The following is a 21,089-nucleotide window of genomic DNA, read 5'->3' as shown; positions in this document are numbered from 1 at the left end:
GAAGGGAGTTGGGTAAACAGGGACTTAGAGGACTGGAGGTGGGGCCGGTCTAGTCCAGTGGCTCGGCAGAGCTGGAGCCAGCTGGCAGAGACATAGAGGAGAGAACAGAGGAGATGGGGAAGGCTGGCAGGAGGCTGGCAGGACAGTCTACCCACAAAGCTCCTCTTAGCGGAGAAGAGGGAGGTAAACATGGCTTTGAAGGGCTTGAGTCTGGAATCCAGAGGCTCGGTACAGCTGAGGACAGTCACAACCTAGGATGAACCGAAACCAGACCAAGGAAACCCGTCAACGCACCCTGTCTGAGCCAGGTGCAGTTATGTGTGCAGCTTTATCCTGTTCACTGCACAGATCCACAAAATATTAGGACTCGGTAGCTTTGACAAACATATAGAGAATTTATGGATACCATTATGCTCACACAATGTTTTTCAATGTCTTAAAATCATGTTTGGCATACATACAAAGCTGTACATTCTGAGAACGAGACTATATTTAGAGTTCTGTAACATTTGAATCTATAGGTTTACATATTCCTATAAGAATATATGATCAAAAGGAGCAAGTGAACAATATTTATCACAGATCAAGCTGACTGTTTTTAATAGTCAGCGATGCCCTGTAAATGTAATTCTACATCCTAAGAGGATATGGTCAGCTTGTGTGTAGCATTACATGAGTGTGTTGACATCCTTAATATAGGGTAGGATATAGGAAACTAGCACCTTTCATAGCATTCATTCGACCTTTGTTAGTGATATCACAAGACTGGTAAGAAAAAGGTCACATTTGCAATGTAGGTCACATGGCACTGGGAACACCAATGGACAGACTCTGATAAAGAAATGCAAAGACATCAAATCAATGCTATTGTCAATAAGTGTCAATGACGGCTTATAGTTTTACTGTTTTTACATTTCTCCAAACTGGGAACTTAGCTACACGTAGAAGCATTAGTAAGAGGTGGTTTTCCCACAATGACCCTAGCTCTTGATCCCCACAAGAGGGCACCAGAGTAGCACAAACGTTTAACATCTTCCATATTGCAGCTCATCCAACAAGGAATAGGTGTCCCAGTAGCCTCATTGAGATGATTCCAGCAAAGTCCAGAAGACAGAAACTCCAGATCAAACTTCCGAGTCAATCCTTCCAATGGGGTACAGAGGGACAACTGTGGATGAGTCCCTTGTCGTTGAGTCGTCAAGCTTTTACCCACAATCCTTCACTCAAGGTACAGAGACGATCCTCCTCAAGTCTTTATTAGTCCTTTTGTTACCATGATTATGACCCTCACTGAGAGAGCGGATGGCGTAGGGCAGCTGGCTCTCCTTTTGCCACAACATCAGTTCACTGATGACGTCTGGGACAACACACTGCTCCACCAGGAAGACCACGGGCAGAACCACCAATAGCAGAAGCCAGCCCAGGGCCCCAAGCCAATAGGAGGAGCCCAGGGAAGTTAGGGTTATGTCCAACCAGTGCTGATAGGTGAAGAGAGTCCAGCTGAGAAAGAAGAAAAATCCTGAAGAAAGAGAAGGGATTAAGTGATGATTCAAGTGCTTCGGTGGAACACTTCAATCATACAATGTCTCTATCCATCACACAAGGGGGGATATTTAATCAAAGTATCCGTTTTAATATTTGAGAAATGTGCACCTATTCTTAGACAAGGGCCTCCCAATCGGGGGCTGGCACACGCCTGAACATGTATGGGCTCACACTGATCCTTCTATTAGCAACAACCACAGCGCTGACAGTGCCGATTTGGGTCAGTTTGTTGCACAGTATGTCCTTTTGTGTTTTTCCTCAACCACCACAGAGCTTCCTGCGCCACAGATTTTTCCTCAGTTGCAAAGTTATTTCCAATAATAGGATTAAACTAGGCCATTGACAAAAAAAATGCTCCTTGGTGGGCATGACTGCAGTTTTGCATAAAAGCTTTCAGAATGTAAGTGGTCAACAGAAATTGAAGATAGCTACCTTCTTGTCAACCAAAGTTTTGAATATATATCTACATAATGACATCTACTTATGCCAAGGCAAAAAAGCCATTCTCTCTGGTCACGGAACATTTTCACTGCTGTCTTTCTCACAGAAACAATGGTGGCCGTTGTTGATGTGACCAAAAGCTCTACCGCTAAGCTACATCCATCCCCTGTAGTGTACTGGAGGCCCCATACTGACCAGTGGGTCCCAGGGTGAGGAGCAGCAGGGTGGTGGGGTACAGAGCCTGGCCAGCCATGAGCAGCGAGCGCGTGTTGGAGTAGGAGCGCACCGTCCGGGACGTCCAGCAGAAGGTGAAGACAAGACACAGAGCTCCAGAGCTCACCGCCATGAGGAAGGACAGGACCGCAAACACTCGCTCTGCCTCCAGGACTGAAATACACACACACGCGTGCAAACATTGAGGATACTGACTCATGATTGTATAGTAAGTGACATACGATTCTGGTCTCAGACAGACATTATTAATGATGTGGCTGTGCTCATCATCGTGCTTTTAGCACAATTTGCATTTTTTCATGCTACCGATGCTTTACAGGCGTGTCTATACCTGCCTACTAGTAGTCGTTGCACACCTGAATCTGAGAAGCAAAAACAGCTCAATCAACCTCCAATGTCCTACTAGAGAATAGCTTACTGTTTCATTACAATTCAAATTACTGTCTGAATCTAAATGTTTCATTAAGTCTTGTAGTTTCCCGTGATTCACTTCAATTCTATATAAAAATTGCCAGGATTTAGTACTGTTATCACAGAACGTGGACCCCTCCCCGATACATTCCGATCATACAATTCTCTGCGACAGCAGGAGCAAGTCCCCACCTGTTCATGTATCTGTAAACCTGCGCAATCCAAATGTACTGTAGGTCTGTCCAAAACCTTTACCCTGAAGTCACATAAACCCTAACCCTACTTTATTGCCTCACAAGCTGTACTTCTCTTTAACTATCATCCACTTTAATTATTTGTATTGTACTTATGTATGCATCTATGTATCATTGTATATATGTATGTCTGTCTCTATCTAGTATGTATCTATCTCAACACAAATAATCATTATATATGACTAGGTTTCAGTTCTTCATAGTATATCTTTGTGTTAAGTGTTATCACCACTGTAAGTGTTATCATCTCTGTGAGTCAGTCATACACGATACTTGGAGATAAGAATGTTCTCAAAGCTACAAATAACAACCAGCTATATCACAGCGCTGACGAAGACAGTGGTTCTAGGGATCCCGACAGACGTCCAACGTTCTCCACTCACCGTTGAAGAAGAGCCCCTCTGAGGGTTGTCCAGCCGGCCTGGTCTGGTCTGCCTCTGTGGCGTTCCAGTGAGTCCACAATCCCTTGTCGCCCAGCCAGCCAGGACTCCACACAGAGTAGGTGACACACAGGCAGCCCAGTAGGCCCACAGTAGACTGGGCCAGGCGATATCGACTCCCGGAGTTCTCCAGCTCCAGCTCCTTCATACTGCTACACTGGTGGGTAGAAGAGAGGAGATGGGGAGGTGAAGTGGAGGGAGATGGAGGGAAGGGGGACAGGTAGTGAGGGGTGGACCATCCCACCCCTCACAGTAGGTTTTCTGTTTCTACCTTAAGCCTACGTTTTGCAAATGTTTTATCCAAAGCGTTTAAAAACGGCAACGTTTGACTAGTTTGACATCATTTGCTAATATATCTTTTTTTTTTTTTGGTCACACATCTCAACATCTGAAGTTTTAACAAATAGAAAGTGGCTAACCAGCAGAGAGGATTATAACAGTCATCTTACCTTTAATCCTGTTTGAAGAACAATAAAATCTTGTAGACAAGAGGGTGTAAACTTGAAATCTTGAACTGTGTTCTTCAGTAAGTGCGTGCTTTGACAGTGATGTTTGGATTATGCGCGAGCTACTTCAAAACCGGAGATAAACGACTGTCAGTGGTGACATCAGCGCCAGAGAACAAATAAACCACCTACCGACGGAGGTAAATATCTACAGTGTGGAATATGACACTGTAGATCTTTCCCTCTGTCGGTATTGGCCCTGCCCCGCCCCCGGTACTCCCCCATCGCAGAGATGGAAACTACTCACCCTCCCTCCCTCCACCCGACCCAGCGGCTGACTTCCCCCTGAATCTCCAGCAGTGACACATTACGCATCATGCAGCAGGAAAGTACAAGGATCTGTCTCAGGGTCCTGCATCACCCAACGGTGGTGAAACGGCCACTGTCCTTTTCAAGGAAAGCTGTTTGTGAGTGAACAAAAAACACTGAAACATGTCGTTTATGAATACGAAAGTTGATTTCGTAAATAACTTTCGCATGTGATGCACTGCCGATGCATTGACATCTTGATGAACCCCAAGACCAGAGGTTATGTTTGTGATGGGGTCTTTTTATATTTGGGAGCCACAATAAATGAAAAGCTTGATTTGAGGCTTGAAAAACACTGATATACGTAGCTTATCAACTATGGTTTTTAATACAATTCAATTGAAGGATTCACAATAAAAAAACAAATCTTTGACGTTTTCTTTGTGCTTTTTGTTTCACAGAACAGTGAGTGAGAATAGGAGTGTTACAGTGTTCTGCATTATAAATAACTCAAAGGAAAGAAAACCCCCACTTCCTCCTCGTTTAGGCCTAATCTTTCTCAGTTGCTCACATACATTTTCAAACGGAAGTCTGCTTTCTCTTGTCTCCCACCAGAAGTATCATGGGTCACGTAAGGTGGTTCATGGAAAGACCCCAGCAACCCACGCCTGACAGAAACACCACGTGACACTTCTAACGTCAAATACTCAATATGGTCTCAAAGATATTTTATGATCATGATACCCATCTATATTCATATTTCATTCCGAATTGTCATGATCACAGTTGCACGGTACTTTCTTAAACAACTAACCAAACAGATCAACCCTCCGATGAGGTCTGACTATTGGCTTTACTCTTTAAAGAGCATCACTGTACGCATTTTTATTTGTTATAGAAGACCTTGTGGTACGGGAATACACGATAAGGAACTTTTTGAACACATTTAGAAATAAAAGTGCATTGCAGAACAGGAACACAACAAGAAAACAAGTCAGCATCCAACTGAATTTAAGTTTAGGCCTTTTTATCAATTGTTTGTCTCCTCCCCTGGCTCCTATTTTCTGGCTCCTATTTCCTGGCTCCTATTTCCTGGCTCCTATTTCCTGGCTCTTATTTCCTGGCTCTTATTTCCTGGCTCTGTCCAGCAGCTCTGTGAAGACGTCCAGCAGGCCCGGGTCCTCCCCAGCGGCCAGCTCGGGGGTGTTCTTCTCCAGCCAATCAGAGGAGCGGATCTGCTGTCTCAGAGCACCAATCAGAGAGTCTAATCCATCTGCGGGTTGAGCCGTTTGGCAGTCTAGCAGCACCAAGTCCTCGCTGGCCAGTGAGGGGATGTCAGGGGCGGGCTCATCCTCCTGTGTTGACTCGTCTGTTGGTTTGTTCTCTGGCAGGTTGACAGACACAGAGTTGACGGTCACTGCTTTGTCTGAGTCGGTGCTGTCCTCCTTCTTCAGAGACCTCACTGAGGCTTCCTCCTGCCCCCCAGATGCTGTGGTGGCTCCCGTGCCAGAGGAGCCTCTCGCTGCCTCCGTCTCCTCCAAGGCCTGCCTGATCCGCTCCATGCCTGAAACAAGCACACAAACCGCCCCCATCTCCACTTGTCAGCTCACTGGGTGGATTCGCCCGGCTAGGAACCTAGGAGATGTACGTCTTTGCAAAGGAGTTTGCTCGAAACATATGTGAATATGTGTATGAATAGCACAGCTATGTGGTAGAAAGGAAAATATACTGTAAGCTAGTGTGAGGAAACATACACATTTCTAATCCGGTCGTTGTTATATAGCTACTAGCTCTCTCCTGGAAGTCACTTTGGATAAAAGTGTCTGCTAAATGAATAAATGTAAATGTATATGTACTGGCTGCAGATTGACATGTATTGGTCCCCCGCCAAGTGCTACTCTGCAGTACTCTCTCTAATAAAACTGAAAATGATTTCAACGTGTGGCCGTGGCTGTTGTTGTGTGCACTGACCAAGCTGCAGGTGGCGCTGTTGCTGCGTGAAGACTATGCGGAACCACCCTGGAGTGGAGCAGGAGAAGGCCTGGCCACAGCTAAGCACCACCTTGTGTCTGAGGAAACACCTCCACAGGGACAGCTCCTCAGCAAACGAAGCCTCGCGCAGGTACTGCCAGAGAGAGAGACCGAGAGAGAGAGACACAGAGAGTGTGCGTAAGGCAGACACAGAGAGAGACACAGAGGGAGAGCATAAAGTAATAGAGAGAGAATGAGAGAGGGAGTGTTGGAGAGAGAGAACGGGAAAAAGGGGATATCGTAAGAGGAAAAAAAGAGAGAATGAGGGTTGGAGAGATGGTAAGAAAGAGAGATTCCACACATTACATGTCATTCTATTAACGACAAGACATTTAAAGACGAGGGAGAGTCTCGCCCTGGGGGCCGTCTGAACCCAGCTTCAGAGGGAGCGACCCCTTCACGGTCTGGACGAGCCGGGCTGGAGAGCTCCACGGCGGGGTCCTCACCTTCCTGAGGTCTGCCCATATGTAGAAGCCTGCAGACCTGTGGAGGTAGGGTACGCCCAGGCCCTGGAGCTGCCTGGCCACGTAGCTGTGAGCAGCCTGCAGCCTCCGCCTCGTCTCTGGGAGGAACTCTCCGCTCACCCAGTCTGGAGACACACAGCGCAGACCAAGGTGACCTTCCAAATGCATGTAGGTAGGGCTGTCTGTGTGTTCCAACTGTGTGTGTAAATATGTTTGTGTCCAGTGTATGTGTGGAGGTGAGCGTGCGTGCGTCCACACCCCTGTCCTGGAGCAGTTGGGCCACCTGGTGTTGTATGGGTCCGGGGACACCATGAAACGCTCCCATCTGGTCCAGAGCTTCTACCAAGTCCTGGTTCTGAGTGTACAGAGTACCTACACGCATTCCAGCCATCGCAAAGTCCTGCAGGACCCACCCACCACACACACACAACAAACTGAGCACTACAGGGCCAGAGGGTCGTACATGTCAAAGACAGAACAGTCATAGACAGTGCGTCACAGACTCATACACAAGATTGGCATATAGTATGGTTATTTAATGCACTACAGTATGTACACACACACACAGACTTTTACCTTGCTGGTCCCCCACATAACATGTGTTCTCTGAGGATCAGGCAGGCTGGAAAACAGGCACAGCAGGGTTAACAGTTCAATATATACATCACCATGCTGATATCCTGAGTTCATTTCCTTATCTCCAAACCCATGCTCCCAAACAGTTGACCCAGAGGGCCACCTCCAGGTCTGGGCATGGCGGCAGGGTGGGAAGGCACAGGTTTTGGTTCTCCCCCCCCCACAGAGAAGTGCTGAGTCCCACGCTACCTGTCTAGACTGAGAACGCTGTGGAACGGGACGGAGTCGTCAAACACAGTCAACATGTAGACCTCGTCGACGATGGCGTGCAGCTTGTGCCTGAGGTAGGGAGGAGGAATACGGGGGGGGGGGTTGGACAAAAGAAAAAAAGAAAGAAAGAACAAGACAGATTTTATTAACAATTGGTTGGGTATGGTTTTAATGATATTTACTTTGTCTTATTATGGAGAGAATGAGCGCAGGCAGTAAAACGGCTCTTCTCTCATCGGCCTCAGGGAGCTGTGTAAAAGCTCTCAGCTTTATGTGTCTTAATACAGCTCAAGGGCGGTCTGTGAGCGCGGAAGGGTGTGTGTGTGTGTGTGTGTGTGTGTGAGGAGACACAAAAAACAACAGATGCTAAACGATTCCTGTACTTTGGGTGTCATTAGCTACCTTCCTGTTTAAGAGGAGATATACAGCTCAACGTCTAGGGGCCTTGGGTGCCATGTCCTTCAGACAGGTGACAAATCTCTGAATTATTAGGCCAACTCAGGAAAGACACACGAAGACTAATGGATACTGAGGCTGCTTAATCAATGTGCTGCCCCGGAACACTACACCTCCACAGGGAGCTGCAGGAGGAACGTGCAGCCCTGAATTTAGAGGGTTGGGTGGGCCATGGGGGGTACTTTTGATCAAGGTCCTTTTCCATGCCGAAACAGCTCTCCTGAAACGAAACTTTTAGGATCTATGGGTGTGCTTTCGGCATTCAATCATTCGTGTGAGGTCTTCACTGACAGGATCTCGTTGGTTTTTATTCCGATTCATGACCCACTTTTTGGCAAACTCCAGGAAGGCCCTCATCTCCTGGGGGCTGTAGACCTCTGCCAAGGGGTTGTGAGGGTTGACCAGGATCACGGCTCGGATGTTCACCCCCTGAGAAGGACCAAAAAAACGGAAGGTTACCAGAAGGTTCAAACGTCTCGACTGTCATTTCAATGCGAGTATGCGGGTGTGTGAGAACATGACATGTTTGTCCTATGTTAGCGTATCGGTGCTTGATTGATCTAGCCTGGAACACTGGAGCTAACAGGCTGGTTTGAACTAGCCTCGTGTGACCTCACCTCTCTCTTGGCGTTTGTCAGAGCCTTCTCCAGGTGGGACGCGGTAAGTTGGAATGGCCTTCCGCCGAGGCCACTGGGCTGAGATCACACACACACACACACACATCTGTAAAAATAGTTCTATCAAGTTCAAAGTTCAGCATGAACTCACACACACACACACACACACACACACACACACACACTGTAAGAACACAGAGAGGTGCCCACAGCATGTAAGGCTTGGGCTAGAATACCTCACAGTCCAGGGGAACATGGAAGAGCCTGACTCCACTGTAGAGGTGTAGGTCCTCAGTAATCACCCCATAGAACGGGGTGGGGATGAGCATGGCATCTGAAACAGCATGGATGACTGTGAGACCTGGAGCCTGTGTACACAGGACTCAAGGGGAGGGGTAACCATGTAGAGGTCAAACCCTTGGGGTGGGAGCGAGCATGGAGCGCTTACCTTCAGGGTCGCATATCACAGCAGCAATGGAGGAGAAAAGAGAACCACAACCGTTCATCACCACCACCTGAACACACACAGACAAATGCCATTAGTAAACTTGGCTCAACTTTGTGAGAAAGAACTCTGCCGCGAAACACAGGCTTGACCACTTTTAGCCAAGGAAGAGACCACTCACCCTGTCAGCTTTCAGCGGGCTGGGGGGGTGACAGTAGTGCGTCAGGAATCTGGCAACCTCTTCTCTCAGACTAGCGGGGGGGGGGGGGGGCAACATCAGCATACTATCGTACCACTGGCAGTCTTCCATCTACTCAAACTTTTATGGAATGTCTACATTGACCATTCTAACATCAAAATGTAGTTTCTATTAGTCTTTAACTTGAGATACAGGTTCTTACAAGCGGTGGCCTTTCCAGTCTGGATACTGGAGCAGGGCTGCGTCCATGTGTTGCATGTCAGACTGGGCCAGCTGGGAGGGAAACAGGAAGTATGTTGCAGGGTTAGCAACGCCAGAGAAATAGGCTGGACCACTGACTCTGTAACAACACGAGAGCCATTTGGTGATGACCAAATGCAGATGAACAAAGCCTCCCACTGTGGTCTTTTAATCTTCCTCTCTGTCTCTCTCCAAATCTCTCCCTGGTTGTTTCTCACTCTCTCTTACCCTTTTATGGAGCAGATCATAGCACAGCTTGTTCTCACTGGTGCCCATGTTGATGATTCCCTGGGAATGAGTCATACACAACAATAGTTACCAGCAAGGCACTTTGCAAGCACCTGATAATGGGGATATTATCATAGTTGGGATGATACAGAGTCATTACAGGAGCCCTCTGGCGGTCAAGTATGGAGAAAGGAGATCCACTCACGCCGGGGTTGTCAGTGTCATGGTGTTTATCAGCATGGTACTGGGTGTAGCCCTCCTGCAGGATGCCCTGGTGCTGTCTGATGGTGTTACCCCGGCGAGACAGGTAAACACTATGCCCAGGTGTGTCGGCCCCTCTCAGAGTGGCCAGGATGTTTCCAGATATAGGGGGAGGCCCAGCTGGGACAAGTGTCTCCGCGGAGGGGGGACTGAGGACGGGCACCCTGGACAAGGCTGATGAGGCAGCAGGAGCCTCTGGGTTGGTGGAGGACGTCGAGACAGAGTGGGTGTAGAGAGAGCCGGGGGGGGCGGCGGCGGGCGGGAGGGTGCTGTCAGCAGGGGAGGGGCCGGTGTGTCTGGCTGCAGCCAGGGCCCCGGCGAACACGCTGAGGAGACGCAACTCATGCTGCCTCTCCCTCTCCGCCCTCCTCTCCTCCTGCTGCTCCCTCCGCTCCTCGGCCCGCGCCTCCCGCTCCAGACGCGCCTCCTCCAGGGACAGGAGGCGCTCCTCTGCCGAGCGCTGCCACTTGAGGAAGCTCACCAGAGCATGGTCCAAGGCCCCGTGGCCCCCGCACGAGCCGGCCCCCCGCCCCGCACCACGCCGGCGCTTCCTCTGCCTCTCGGGGGGCTGGGTCCGGGTGGCCTGCCGCTCTCCCTGGCCCTCAGGGTCCATGTGGGCAGGAGCAGCGGAGGTGGAGGCTCCCGTGCCCGAGGAACCGGCCAGGTTCTGGTCGCTGAAATCTGCAGACCGAATACAGTCAGGGGGATGATAGCTTCTTTCTGTAGCTGCAGGGCCATGACAAATGCATTTCTACAACGAGAATTACGCTACACAGTGATTAAATGCCTATCAATCTTGTTACTAAACTAATGATCCCATTTATCAGCCTATTGCTCATTTAGCAAACAATGTTGATGGAGTGGTAGGCTTCAAAGCTACAGTATTATGTTAAAGACAATGTTTTACAATGGCCAGAGAGCTTTGTTAGCTTAAAAGTTGCATTATGTTGTGAATAAATACCTGACCACATGGACAGAGCCAGAAATGCCACATCTGCCGAAATTAGCTAACCTGATGGAGATATCATGTTTGCAATGCACTCCCCACGTTCAACAAGGGGCACAGGGTCCTCGTCCAATCCGGCAGATCTCCTCTCTGTCTCCTGATCATCCTCGGATCCATAATTGTAGAGCAGCTGTGGGGGTGCTCCATCTCCAGACTCCACGTCCTCACATTTAACGCGCAGCGCGTCATCTCCTGGCCTTGGCGGGTTGCCAAACAAAAACCCACCCGAGGTCGCGGGACCGAAAGTAGTTGCAGGGAGCCCGTGCATGTATAAGTCTGTCCCGCTGGGACTGTGCAGGACCTGGTGGGCGATGACTGCACCTCCCAGCGAGGAATACGTTATGGCTGGTCTATTTGCTAACACCCTGTCCATCACATCGTAAAATTTCCAGGACCTCAACTTGTGATTGTCTTTGATACGTCGGTATTCTAGCTTCATCTTTTTGATCTTCTCCCTGCACTGGTCCCCAGTGCGATATATGCTCCTATCTCGCAAAGCGGCCGCTATCCTGTCAAAGACATGTTGATTTCGAAGGGAGCTTTCCAGCTCGAGTTGGACTGTCTCGTCAGACCACAGCTGGAGCAGTTCAACTATCTCTGGGTCAGACCAGTTGCTTCCACGTTCATGTCTTCTTCCACGGTAGTCCATCGTGCCCACTCTCTTCATCAAAAGTTAACGTTACATGCAAAGTCAATTTTCCAGTTACCTAAAGTAAGCTTGTGCATCACCTCCTCGAGCTACCGTTAGCTTGGCTAGGGTATAACTGTACTAGTACTGTCTTGAGTGCAAAATCCAGTTTTGATAATAACCGCAGCGATTGGCAAATCAGTTGTGACATTCACCGCTAAGATAGCTACACTGTTTATCCCGGTTGGGGCCGGTTTAAATAGACGTAGTGGCGCTAGAATGCCCAGACAAATCGTCAGTTTTGCCAATTTATATGTAAATTGAATATAGCTTCATAAAATGGAAGAAGAAGACCATCAAATTCTATATCCGGGTTGACGGCACATGCGTGCTGTCCTTATTCCGGGATAACTTTGGCCCGTGCTAACAGCAGAAAGCGGGCTTGCGGGTTTTGAAACCAGGCTGCTTGTCATAGGGTGTTAAAGCAAGCGAGCCAAAGTAAAGATCCTGAAGTAATAGCACCCTCTATGGAACGACACAGACAATGCAAATATTTGTATTTATCCAGTATTATTGCAGTAGATGGCGCTGGCACACCACAATTGGCGTGGCTTTAACCGTAAAACGTCTTGTGACGTACTTCCTGGGAACGAGTGTGTTGAGTATCCTCGATATACTTCAGCGTAGCCGCTCTTTCACTACATGGGCGGGGTTTGTCTTTGCTTTCAACTTTAAGATCACGCAAATAATCAAATGACATGCTCGGTTCACATTTACGAAAAAAAAGCCCAGTTGCAACGGAAGCAAAACGTATTTGTACAATTAAACCCCAGGAAAAATGCCACCACCAATTCCTTGCCGCTTAAATCAGTGCAGTGCCGTTCTCAAAACAAGGGTACACTGTGAAATCCCTAGCATCTTAAACTGTATCGAGCTTTGTAATATTTCAATGAATAGCTAGCTAGCTACGAGTACGAGACGGATATTGTACATTTCGATTTTAACTGACACATCTATTCAGTATGGAGAAGATACGCAGGAGAAAAAAACATAGAAATGTGTTGTCCCAGTAGGAAAAAGGTTTCCAAGTTTACGTTTGGAAAGCTGTGAAAACAAGACACCGTCAGATTAAGCGATGCGAAAAGTTAGAATAAGGCATGGATACGGTACCGTTAGACTAGCTAGCCGGTGTGGCAGTCAGAGTCATATCAAAGGAACAATGTTGCAGTTCCGCGGGCACACCTTGGACTGTTGAGGAGTGTACTAGTGTCTCGTCAACTCCCCCACAATAGGTCATTGAAAGTCCAGCTTGGTTGCCGAAGACGTACACAACAGCGAGGTGATTAACAGAGGGATGCTAAGAGACATGATGCGGTCTATGCTTTATTATGTCTACCTCCGATGATGGTAGGTATCTATCAACAAAAACAATAACAACTTTTGTTGTTGTTGTTGTTTATACGTTAAACAGCAGCTGGAGGAATTTACAAAGTAAGGAAGGGATGTATCTGTTCCAAGCTTGGGTAGGGTGGGAGGGAACAAAATAGGGAAACGCAAGCTGGGAGGCAACAGCGCATGTTTGCAGAATCTGTCGGAGCTTTAGATGTATCTTAACTGATTCCATTTACTCGCCTCCGGCGTAGAGTTGAGCACAATACATTCTTCCGTGAACAATGTATTTATATTCAGAGCCAATATAGTTTTTTTGTTAGCCAGCGAGTCCAACGAGAGAATGGATCTCATTCCTCCGCTTCATAATCGAAGTTGACGTTTTAACCAGTCATCTTTTGGTAAGAACGACTATGTCAGACTGTCATATCACACTTGGCCTTATGTTGTGCAGTTTATTGATTTGCGTCTGTGTGTGTATGTCTCTCTCTTTCTCTCTCCCTCTCTCTCTCTCTGTCTCTCTCTCTGTCTGTCTTTCTGTAGCCTATAATTTTTTAATCAGCTACTGTACATCTGAACCGGTTCATATATTCACATCTGTTGTTGCAGCATGCCCCAGCCTAAGGCAGTGTGGCTGTATATCAGACATTATTTTAGTTGACACACGTGAGAAAGGTTGTGTTCAACGTTACATTGATTGCTAAGAATATTGGTCTGGACTCATAAAAGTAAAACTTTGGTTGTGGCCACCCTGTTAAATGTGAAGTTGCTATGACCAAACGTATCCCCCTTTAGCTGTTCTGCATGTCTGTTATCTAATGCCCATTGGAATCTCAACAGTGAAATTCAAGGTCACCTGGCTAGCCAACCAGTTGGAATGTAGCACGATCCAAAGTTCTATGGATTTTCCATGCTTAGTTTCTAAGTAGCTCAACGGCATAGCATAAGATTAGTGCGTCTTGAATGGCATTCTTTCATTCCTTTTGTCTGCACTTGTACTGTAGCTGTGGTTTTGTTTTTGTGGGAAATGATCTTCTGGCAATCTAAAGCCAGGGTGGGGTTGTCACATGAGAAGATAAACAAAAGAGTTATGTCAGACAATATGATGATGGTGAACAAGCGCCTTTGTCCTGGTTACTGATATCCATGGGAAAACTGTTTTTCCCTGTAGCTTGTGTGCCATACAATACCCCCTATTATAGTGTGATATTGAGTGACCGCATACAGCTGTAAATATGAGAAATGAGAAAAGTGCTACGATGCAGTGCTGTGTTTATGGACAGTTGCTCTTGGTGATGGTGGTATGGTAGACTCACTCTTCCAGGTAGTGGTGTCCGGGATTAATCCCTTGTCTCCGAGATCTGCCTGGCTCAGTCCCACCTGCCAGCTTCTTCTCAGACACATCATCAAAGATTCAGCTCACACGGATAAAGAAAGCTAAGGTGTCCTGCAGGTGTGTGTGTGTTTATGCCTGTGTGTGGCTGTTGTATGCCTCTGTTGATGTGATGAGCACTGTTCCGCTCTCTGACCATTGTCTCTATCAGGGGGGGGGGGGGGGAGTCAGTAGTCGTGCTCTGCTGTGTGTGTGTGTGTGTGTGAGCGAGAGACAGAGAGTTTGTGTGTGTGTGTGTGTGAGAGAAAGAGAGCTGCCCCGAGCCTTCATGGATGAGCTGTAGAGTGAGACAGGACCCCAGAGTATCAATTCAGCGCTGCACGACCTCCCCGGCACCATCAGCACTAGCCTGGACCGTTTCTGCAGCATTGTCAGGTCTCCCTGGTACAGTATCCCTTCGCCTACCTGGAGCAGTGACGTGTCGTCCACAGCTCAGCGGATCGCAGATCTGGGCCGTCGGAGGGATCGTTTACTGCTGCTGATCGGCAGAATTACCAGCGGTCAAGTCAGAGGGCCACTTCCATGTTGTTTTATGGAGGCTTTAAAACAATAATGAAAACGGCCAGCGTGGTGGCTCCAACTCACAACCCCCTCCCTCCCTCTCAAGTGATTAGGGGAGGGAGGAGAGGAAGCAATGAGCGGGGGGGGGTGGGGAGTGCCTGTCAGGGAGGGACAAGGGGAGGCCAGGCCCATACACGGCTATAGAATGAAGAGGAACTGATAGGAATCCTGCACTGTCTCGTGTATCCTCTTCCTCTCCGTCTGCCTTTGAGCTGTTGGTGAGCCGAGAGAAGCACTGGCGACTGTGCCTCGTAGACCTGCGCAATTAGGGTGAGTGTTCCAGCCTCGACTTCCTGATGGGCTTGATGTTTACCACGTATCATGCCTCCTCGAAAAGGTTGCCTCTGAATTATCGTGGTACTGGCGAGGTCTTCTTTTTGTCGAAATGGTCCTCGGTCCTTTTCGCACCGCTCTGTTCGAGGAAGAAAGCTTTTTATAGGGTTTCAGGAAATTACGTTCTTTGGAATCTATGTTAGGTTTTGTTCAGGTCCGTCATTAGCTGGACACGGAAGGAACAGCTATTACCGATAATCAGCTGCTGCGTAATTTCAGGATACCAGGTAGGTGAGTGACCTGCTTTCCCAGCGCTCGGCAGTCGCTGCTTATTTGAATCCACTAATGAGTGCGTCAGTGAACCCAACATTACAGCCGAGGGTCGGTCTAATGGCCTTGATGTGAGAGCCAGAGCTCTCGGGGGTTGATGTGTTTGGTTGGTAAGAGTGTCGTACTTGGCAGACTCTCTTTGTTTATCGAGTTTTGTGGTCCCTCATCGCATTTTAAGTTGAGTTTGTAGCGTGCGTGTGTGTGTGTGGTGGGGTGGAGACTCTAAATCTTTGAGATCTCTCTCCCATTCTCTTTCCTCTCTCTCTCTCTCTCTCTCTCTCTCTCTCTCTCTCTCTCTCTCTCTCTCTCTCTCTCTCTCTCTCTCTCTCTCTCTCTCTCTCTCTCTCTCTCTCTCTCTCTCTCTCTCTCTCTCTCTCTCTCTCTCTCTCTCTCTCTCTCTCTCTCTCTCTCTCTCTCTGCCTCCCTGCCCACCATCTCCATTTCTGGGTCTAATGAGCTGAGGAAGACGGCTCCCCATGCAGGGGGACAGACCTGCTTGGGTGGGCCTCCTCCTGCCTCCCTCCCGCTGCTAGCAAAAAAACCCTCCCTCCGAAATGCGCGTGTGGGAGTCAGGGAGAGACCAGGGTGCCTGTTTCGGCTTCTCCTCATCCCCTCACGACTGCATATTACATAGATATCCTCCCAATTAAAGATTCAACGTTTGAAACCATTTCTCAAGTCAAGCTGTGGGGAAAGTTTAGACCGGCATTCGACTTTTGAATGGCCCCTGTGTCGTTTACACAACTCAGTCCGTTCTCCATAAGAAGCTGAATTGATATGTTGCCCTCGGCTGGTGGAGACGAGATGGTCCGAGCGGCCTGCCTTGTCTGCCTGTGCCCTGTCGGCCTGGTGCTGCCTCGTCTGCCTGTGCCCCGTCGGCCTGGTGCTGCCTCAGACGCCTCTCCTGGCACCTGGACAGAACTGGTCTCGAGGGAAAGCCAAGAGCTGCTCTGCTTTTAGATACTGCAGCCTCTGCATAAAACCACCACTTAAGTCACCCGCCGCTTCTTTCCCGAGCGCGCGCTGCGCCACAGCTAAGCTCAAGCTGTCAAAAGGAGCACCCGGGCTCCACTCCGCAGCCCAGCTCAGCTGGAGCCCTATCTCCAACCACCACCACCACCACCACTGTCTTCTTTTAACTTCCTCTGCTCTCTCTCTCCCTCTCTCTGTATCTCCTCTCTCATCTGTCTCTCTTCTCGTTCTCTTCTCTCCCTCCCTCTTTTTCTCTCTTGCGCTCTCTCCATCTTCCTTTTTCATTCCTTCCCAAGATAGTGTAGATTGGCCACAAGGAGGAACAGAGCCGTCCTTTGGCAGCTTAATCTACCTACGTTCCACAATTAAGTCTTCATTAGCGGCGGAAACTGGAGAGCGTGTCAGAAGAAAGTGTTCCTTCTCAGGGCCTGGTTTCCTCTTTTGTTCCTGGGTAGTTTTGCTGGCTTTTTTCATGATTTAAAACCTCTCTGGCTTAATGTGTGGAGACACACCGAGTAGCACTAAGGGATTGACTAAAGAGTGTGTGTGGGTGGGTTATAAATGTGTGTGTGTGTGCTGGCAGCCATGCCCCAGCGTGACACGGTGCCCTCTGCCCTCCAGGTCACCGCCCTGCCCCGCCGCAGTGAGGGAGAGCTGGCCCGCAGCGCGCCGGCCGAGCGCTGAGACAGACGGAGACCAGACAGACAGGCTGACGGAGAGCTCGTCGCCCCTGCTCTCCTGGTCATGGAGGCCCGGCTAGCCCTGCTGCAGCTGGGGGCGGCCCTGGTCCTCCTGACCGCAGCGCTCCAGACGAACGCGGCCGGCCAGGTCTACACCAACACCTGGGCCGTTCACATCCGGGGCGGCCCCGAGCAGGCCGAACTCGTCGCCAGGAAGCACGGCTTCGTCAACCACGGCAATGTAGGTTAACAGGGAGGTGTGTGTGTGTGTGTGTTCAGGTTTTACTATTCTTGTGAGAACCTGAAGTCCCCACAAGTTAGGAGAAAAACTAAATGTTCCTGGTCCTCACAACTTTCTATTTCTAGGGTTTTTTAGGATTAGTGTTATAATTAGATTGAGTGGTTACAGTTAGGGTGTAGGGATAGCACAATTTTGAATGGGAGTGAATCGTAGGTCCTCACAAGTATAATAAAACAAACGTGTATGTGTGTGTCGGTATGCTCTATGTGCCTCTGTCTGTGCGTTTGTGTGGGGGAATATCTGTGTGACCATATGTGGGGGCAAATCCCTGTTGGGTGTCTTTTAAGCCGTTCCATGTTTGTGCGTGAGCGGTGGCAAAGCTTCGAGCTGCCCGCTAGCTCTTGTCTGTCTCCTATGGTTTGTGTGTAATTGGGGCATAATGTACTGTATGTGCCTGGCTCCAGTCTGCAGTCTGTGGGGCTGGGTGGGCCTCCGGAGGGAGGGGCAGGCCCCCACTGTTTACTCAGGGATATATTTGAAACAGGAAGAAGAACCGGCGGTTATTTTGGGGCTCTTACAGTAAGTCACCAGCCTATTTGCGATACGCTAGGGAGCGTTTAGGGAGAGGAGAGGAGACGAGCTGGTTTGAGAACGCCTTTAACTACGTCCTCATTCTTCATGTTGTGATGAGAGAGAGAGAGAGAGAGAGACAGAGAGAGAGAGGGAGAGGGAGAGGGAGAGGGAGAGAGACTGGGAGAGAGACTGGGAGAGAGACTGGGAGAGAGCCAGAGAGGGAGCCAGAGAGGGAGCCTGAGTGTGATTACCATCAGAGAGAGAGAGAGAGAGAGAGAGAGAGAGAGAGAGAGAGAGAGAGAGAGAGAGAGACTGCTGAGACCAGACCATTAGGCAACATGTTTTATCTTATAGATAAACATCATTACAGCAGCCCTGCCTGCGTGAGTCGTTCCTCGGTCTCCCGTCGTTCACAGTTGACCTGCTCTTCACCAGAGACATCCCTCCATCTGTATCCTCCACACACACTGGCTCACTTCACACAGTAGCCTATGTCTGTGTGGAGCCAGCTTGCCTTCACAACCCAGTAAACACCCAAGCATGCATGCGTGGGAGGTGCGGAACGCCCCCCCCCCCCCCCCCCGCGGGGGGTGGCCTGGGAGTGGATTCTTGTAAGCGGGTTTCGAAAATGTAATTCAGGCTTAACTTCTTCATTTTAATTTTTCGGTCAATGTTACTTGCGGCCTCGTTTGCCTCTTGTTGTTTTTTCCTCTTGTTATCCCCGCCGAGCCAAGCGACCCTGTTGTTTAAGACGGCAGTCGAGGGGCTCTCCTTGTCAAGCCCCTCACAGTAATCTCGTCTGCGCACATTGTTCTCCTGTCGAGTGTCTCTCCGTTGGTTCTGATAAGAGTCATCGTATATTGATCAGGGGGTGTTGTGTGGGTGCTTGTGTGAACATATTGTACTGCAGAGCAAGGAGCTATTTTGCACAAGGCTTTTATGTATAACTGGCGCTTTGAATTCCAGGCACGGGGCGGGTCCACTTTTGCCATCGTCGAATCGGTTCTGATAAACAAGAGTGTTCCGAAATCTTCTCGGAGACAAAGTGCACATGCTGGCAACGGGACACACAGAAGCGATGCGAGCGGGAACGGAGGTGATGGGGGACGTTGGGACGTGACCGTCCCTCAGGAATCTCTCTGCTTCTCCAGATTGGACTTTCGTTCTCGTTTTTCTTCCCCTCGGAAAGGTCTCAAGCCAAAATAAATATCACTCACGAGCCCCTGATTCCTTCCCTCCTCTTTCTCTCTTTTCGTCTCCCTCCCTCCATCACCGGTCTTCCACTTTCGGCAGGGTCAGCCATGTTCCTTTGACTTGTTGATTGATGGACTAACACACGTTTGCATTCCGTCCTTTGGTTACTTGTCCAATGAGGAACAGAGCATGGTGGAGGGTGGATAGTGGAGAATGGGTGGTGGAGAATGGACGATGGGTGATGGACATTGTGTGGGGGATAATACATGTGGAAAATGGATAATAAGGGGCGATGGATATTGGGTGGTGGATGCCATATGTTAGACAGTCTTCTTCAACCAGGGGATTTAGAGTGAACAGGAGCACATCATTCTGTCATGGTTGCTGTTACTAACATGACTTCCTGATGACATCCAGTAGCATGACATTATGCAGTTTGAAAACCTGATATATATATATGTATATATATAGTTAGAGAAAGAGACAGTCTAAATACATCTGAGACACAGGCATGTAGATATACCATGCACCACAGGCAGTACTGTAAACTAATTACATGAATCCCAGTGGAGAGGAAAAGAACACAAAGGAGAGGAGTGGAAGTGAGATGAGCGTCGAAGGATGGAGAGTGTGAGTGAAGGGGGGAGAGAGGGAGGGAGTGAGTGGGAGAACCTGGCAAGCGAGGAGGAGTGGGAGAGAGGGGGAGGGAGAAGAGAGAGAGAGGAGAGACACACACACAGAGAGAGACACACAGAGAGAGAGAGAGGGGGGGGGAGAGGGGGGGGAGAGAGAGAAAGAAAGAGATGAACAAGGTCTAAAAATGACTTGTGTGTGAGAATGTGAGAGATTCTCAACCAGGGTGTAGTAGGGTTTACTGTAAGTAGGTGAAAATCCCCAGTCATCTATCTGAGTCCCCGTCACAATAAGCAACCATCCAGACTGTGCGTAGTGGAAGTGGAGGGAAAGAGAGGGCTGGTGAAGAGGGGGGGGGGGGGCCTACATAGGCAGCCCTTGGCGTCTCTGCCCTACGCAATAGGTTCTATGAGGAAAGGGTTACAGGAGAAGCTGTGTCCTCGGGCTGTTTGAGCTTGAGTCATATTTCCCTCCTCTACACTGGTTGGTTCTTTGCTGGGTGCACCGTGGGAATGTAATTAATCAGGAATGAATTGACTTTTCTTGTAATAAGGAATCTGACGGGATCACTCGATCCTCGTGTTTCTAATGATTTGCTTCATCGTTGTGCTAAGCGTTTTGTTGTTAGCAGGGATTCGATTGTTTGCCCGCATGTGTTGTGTGTGTGTGCTGTGGGCAGATCTCTGTGGAGCCCAGGTGTAAATGTCAGGTGTGGTTCCTGCTTAGTGGGGCCAAGTTCATTGTTCTGTGGGAGGCTGACTCACCCTATGTTGACAATAGAGAAAATGCCACAAGTCCTCTCCTTCCCTCTTTTTTGCTTCCTTCTCCATCTCCGTGCCTGTCTCTTTCGCTGTTGCTCTCTCTCTCTCTCTCTCTCTCTCTCTCATCTCTCTCTCTCTCTCTCTCTCTCTCTCTCTCTCTCTTTCTGTATCATGGCCAGTCTCTCTCTTGACAATAGAGAAAATGCCACAAGTCCTCTCCTTCCCTCTTTTTTGCTTCCTTCTCCATCTCCGTGCCTGTCTCTTTTCGCTGTTGCTCTCTCTCTCTCTCTCTCTCTCTCTCTCTCTCTCTCTTTCTTTCTGTATCATGGCCAGTCTCTCTGCTTCTCATAATTCTACTCTGTGTTTTTTCTCCTTTGTCTTTGGCTATTTCTCTCTCTTTCTACCCCTTCCTTCTCCCTATTTTCTTTCTCCTCTCTCTCTCTCTCTCTCTCTCTCTCTCTCTCTCTCTCTCTCTCTCTCTCTCTCTCTCTCTCTCTCTCTCTCTCTCTCTCTCTCTCTCTCTCTCTCTCTCTCTCTCTCTCTCTCTCTCTCTCTCTCTCTCTCTCCCCCCTTCTCCCCTGCTTGCTT

The 21,089-nt window shown here is 48.9% G+C and overlaps 3 protein-coding genes across 5 annotated transcripts in view; 1 reads left to right on the top strand and 2 right to left on the bottom strand.

The window, feature by feature from the left end:
* Positions 1-396: 396 nt before the first annotated feature.
* si:ch211-256a21.4 (uncharacterized) lies at positions 397-3,957 on the bottom strand. Its single transcript, XM_062461932.1, has 4 exons — positions 3,775-3,957; positions 3,269-3,482; positions 2,182-2,373; positions 397-1,519 (listed from the first exon to the last, which is right to left on the bottom strand). The coding sequence occupies exons 2-4, from the start codon at positions 3,471-3,473 to the stop codon at positions 1,224-1,226; spliced, it is 693 nt and encodes a 230-aa protein (XP_062317916.1). The 5' UTR covers positions 3,474-3,482; positions 3,775-3,957; the 3' UTR covers positions 397-1,223.
* A 484-nt stretch (positions 3,958-4,441) lies between these two features.
* Positions 4,442-12,641, bottom strand: accs (1-aminocyclopropane-1-carboxylate synthase homolog (Arabidopsis)(non-functional)). The gene is made up of 15 exons (XM_062461942.1): positions 10,880-12,641; positions 9,812-10,548; positions 9,607-9,666; positions 9,341-9,411; positions 9,121-9,190; positions 8,943-9,009; positions 8,731-8,828; positions 8,495-8,572; positions 8,206-8,306; positions 7,401-7,490; positions 7,152-7,197; positions 6,834-6,975; positions 6,558-6,700; positions 6,052-6,205; positions 4,442-5,644 (listed from the first exon to the last, which is right to left on the bottom strand). The coding sequence occupies exons 1-15, from the start codon at positions 11,538-11,540 to the stop codon at positions 5,208-5,210; spliced, it is 2,955 nt and encodes a 984-aa protein (XP_062317926.1). The 5' UTR covers positions 11,541-12,641; the 3' UTR covers positions 4,442-5,207.
* Positions 12,409-21,089, top strand: part of furinb (furin (paired basic amino acid cleaving enzyme) b) — a 53,534-nt gene continuing 44,853 nt past the window's right edge. The window contains exons 1-2 of one of the 3 annotated variants that reach the window (XM_062461943.1): positions 12,409-12,908; positions 17,041-17,340. In XM_062461943.1, coding sequence (XP_062317927.1) covers positions 17,164-17,340 — 177 coding nt within the window. In that variant the 5' untranslated portion in view covers positions 12,409-12,908; positions 17,041-17,163. Of the gene's footprint in view, positions 12,909-13,118; positions 13,292-14,979; positions 15,115-17,040; positions 17,341-21,089 lie in introns of those variants that run through there. The other 2 variants (XM_062461944.1, XM_062461945.1) reach the window with 2 other exon arrangements.

The sequence above is a fragment of the Osmerus eperlanus genome, chromosome 5, assembly GCF_963692335.1.
Source record: "Osmerus eperlanus chromosome 5, fOsmEpe2.1, whole genome shotgun sequence".
Lineage (NCBI taxonomy): Eukaryota > Metazoa > Chordata > Actinopteri > Osmeriformes > Osmeridae > Osmerus > Osmerus eperlanus.
Note: the sequence above shows the minus strand (reverse complement) of the source record. Positions and strands in the feature narration are given on the sequence as shown.

Bases quoted from the DNA above. Each gene is read 5' to 3' on its own strand.
- si:ch211-256a21.4 (XM_062461932.1), bottom strand. From the start codon at position 3,473: ATGAAGGAGCTGGAGCTGGAGAACTCCGGGAGTCGATATCGCCTGGCC. The intron at 2,374-3,268 runs GTGAGTGGAGAA...TGTGTATTTCAG, and splicing joins AGAGGGGCTCTTCTTCAACG to TCCTGGAGGCAGAGCGAGTG. The intron at 1,520-2,181 runs GTCAGTATGGGG...CTCTTTCTTCAG, and splicing joins CCTCACCCTGGGACCCACTG to GATTTTTCTTCTTTCTCAGC.
- accs (XM_062461942.1), bottom strand. From the start codon at position 11,540: ATGAAGAGAGTGGGCACGATGGACTACCGTGGAAGAAGACATGAACGT. The intron at 9,010-9,120 runs GTGAGTGGTCTC...GTGTGTGTTCAG, and splicing joins GCCCGCTGAAAGCTGACAGG to GTGGTGGTGATGAACGGTTG. The intron at 7,198-7,400 runs GTAGCGTGGGAC...CCTGTTTTCCAG, and splicing joins AGCGTTCTCAGTCTAGACAG to CCTGCCTGATCCTCAGAGAA.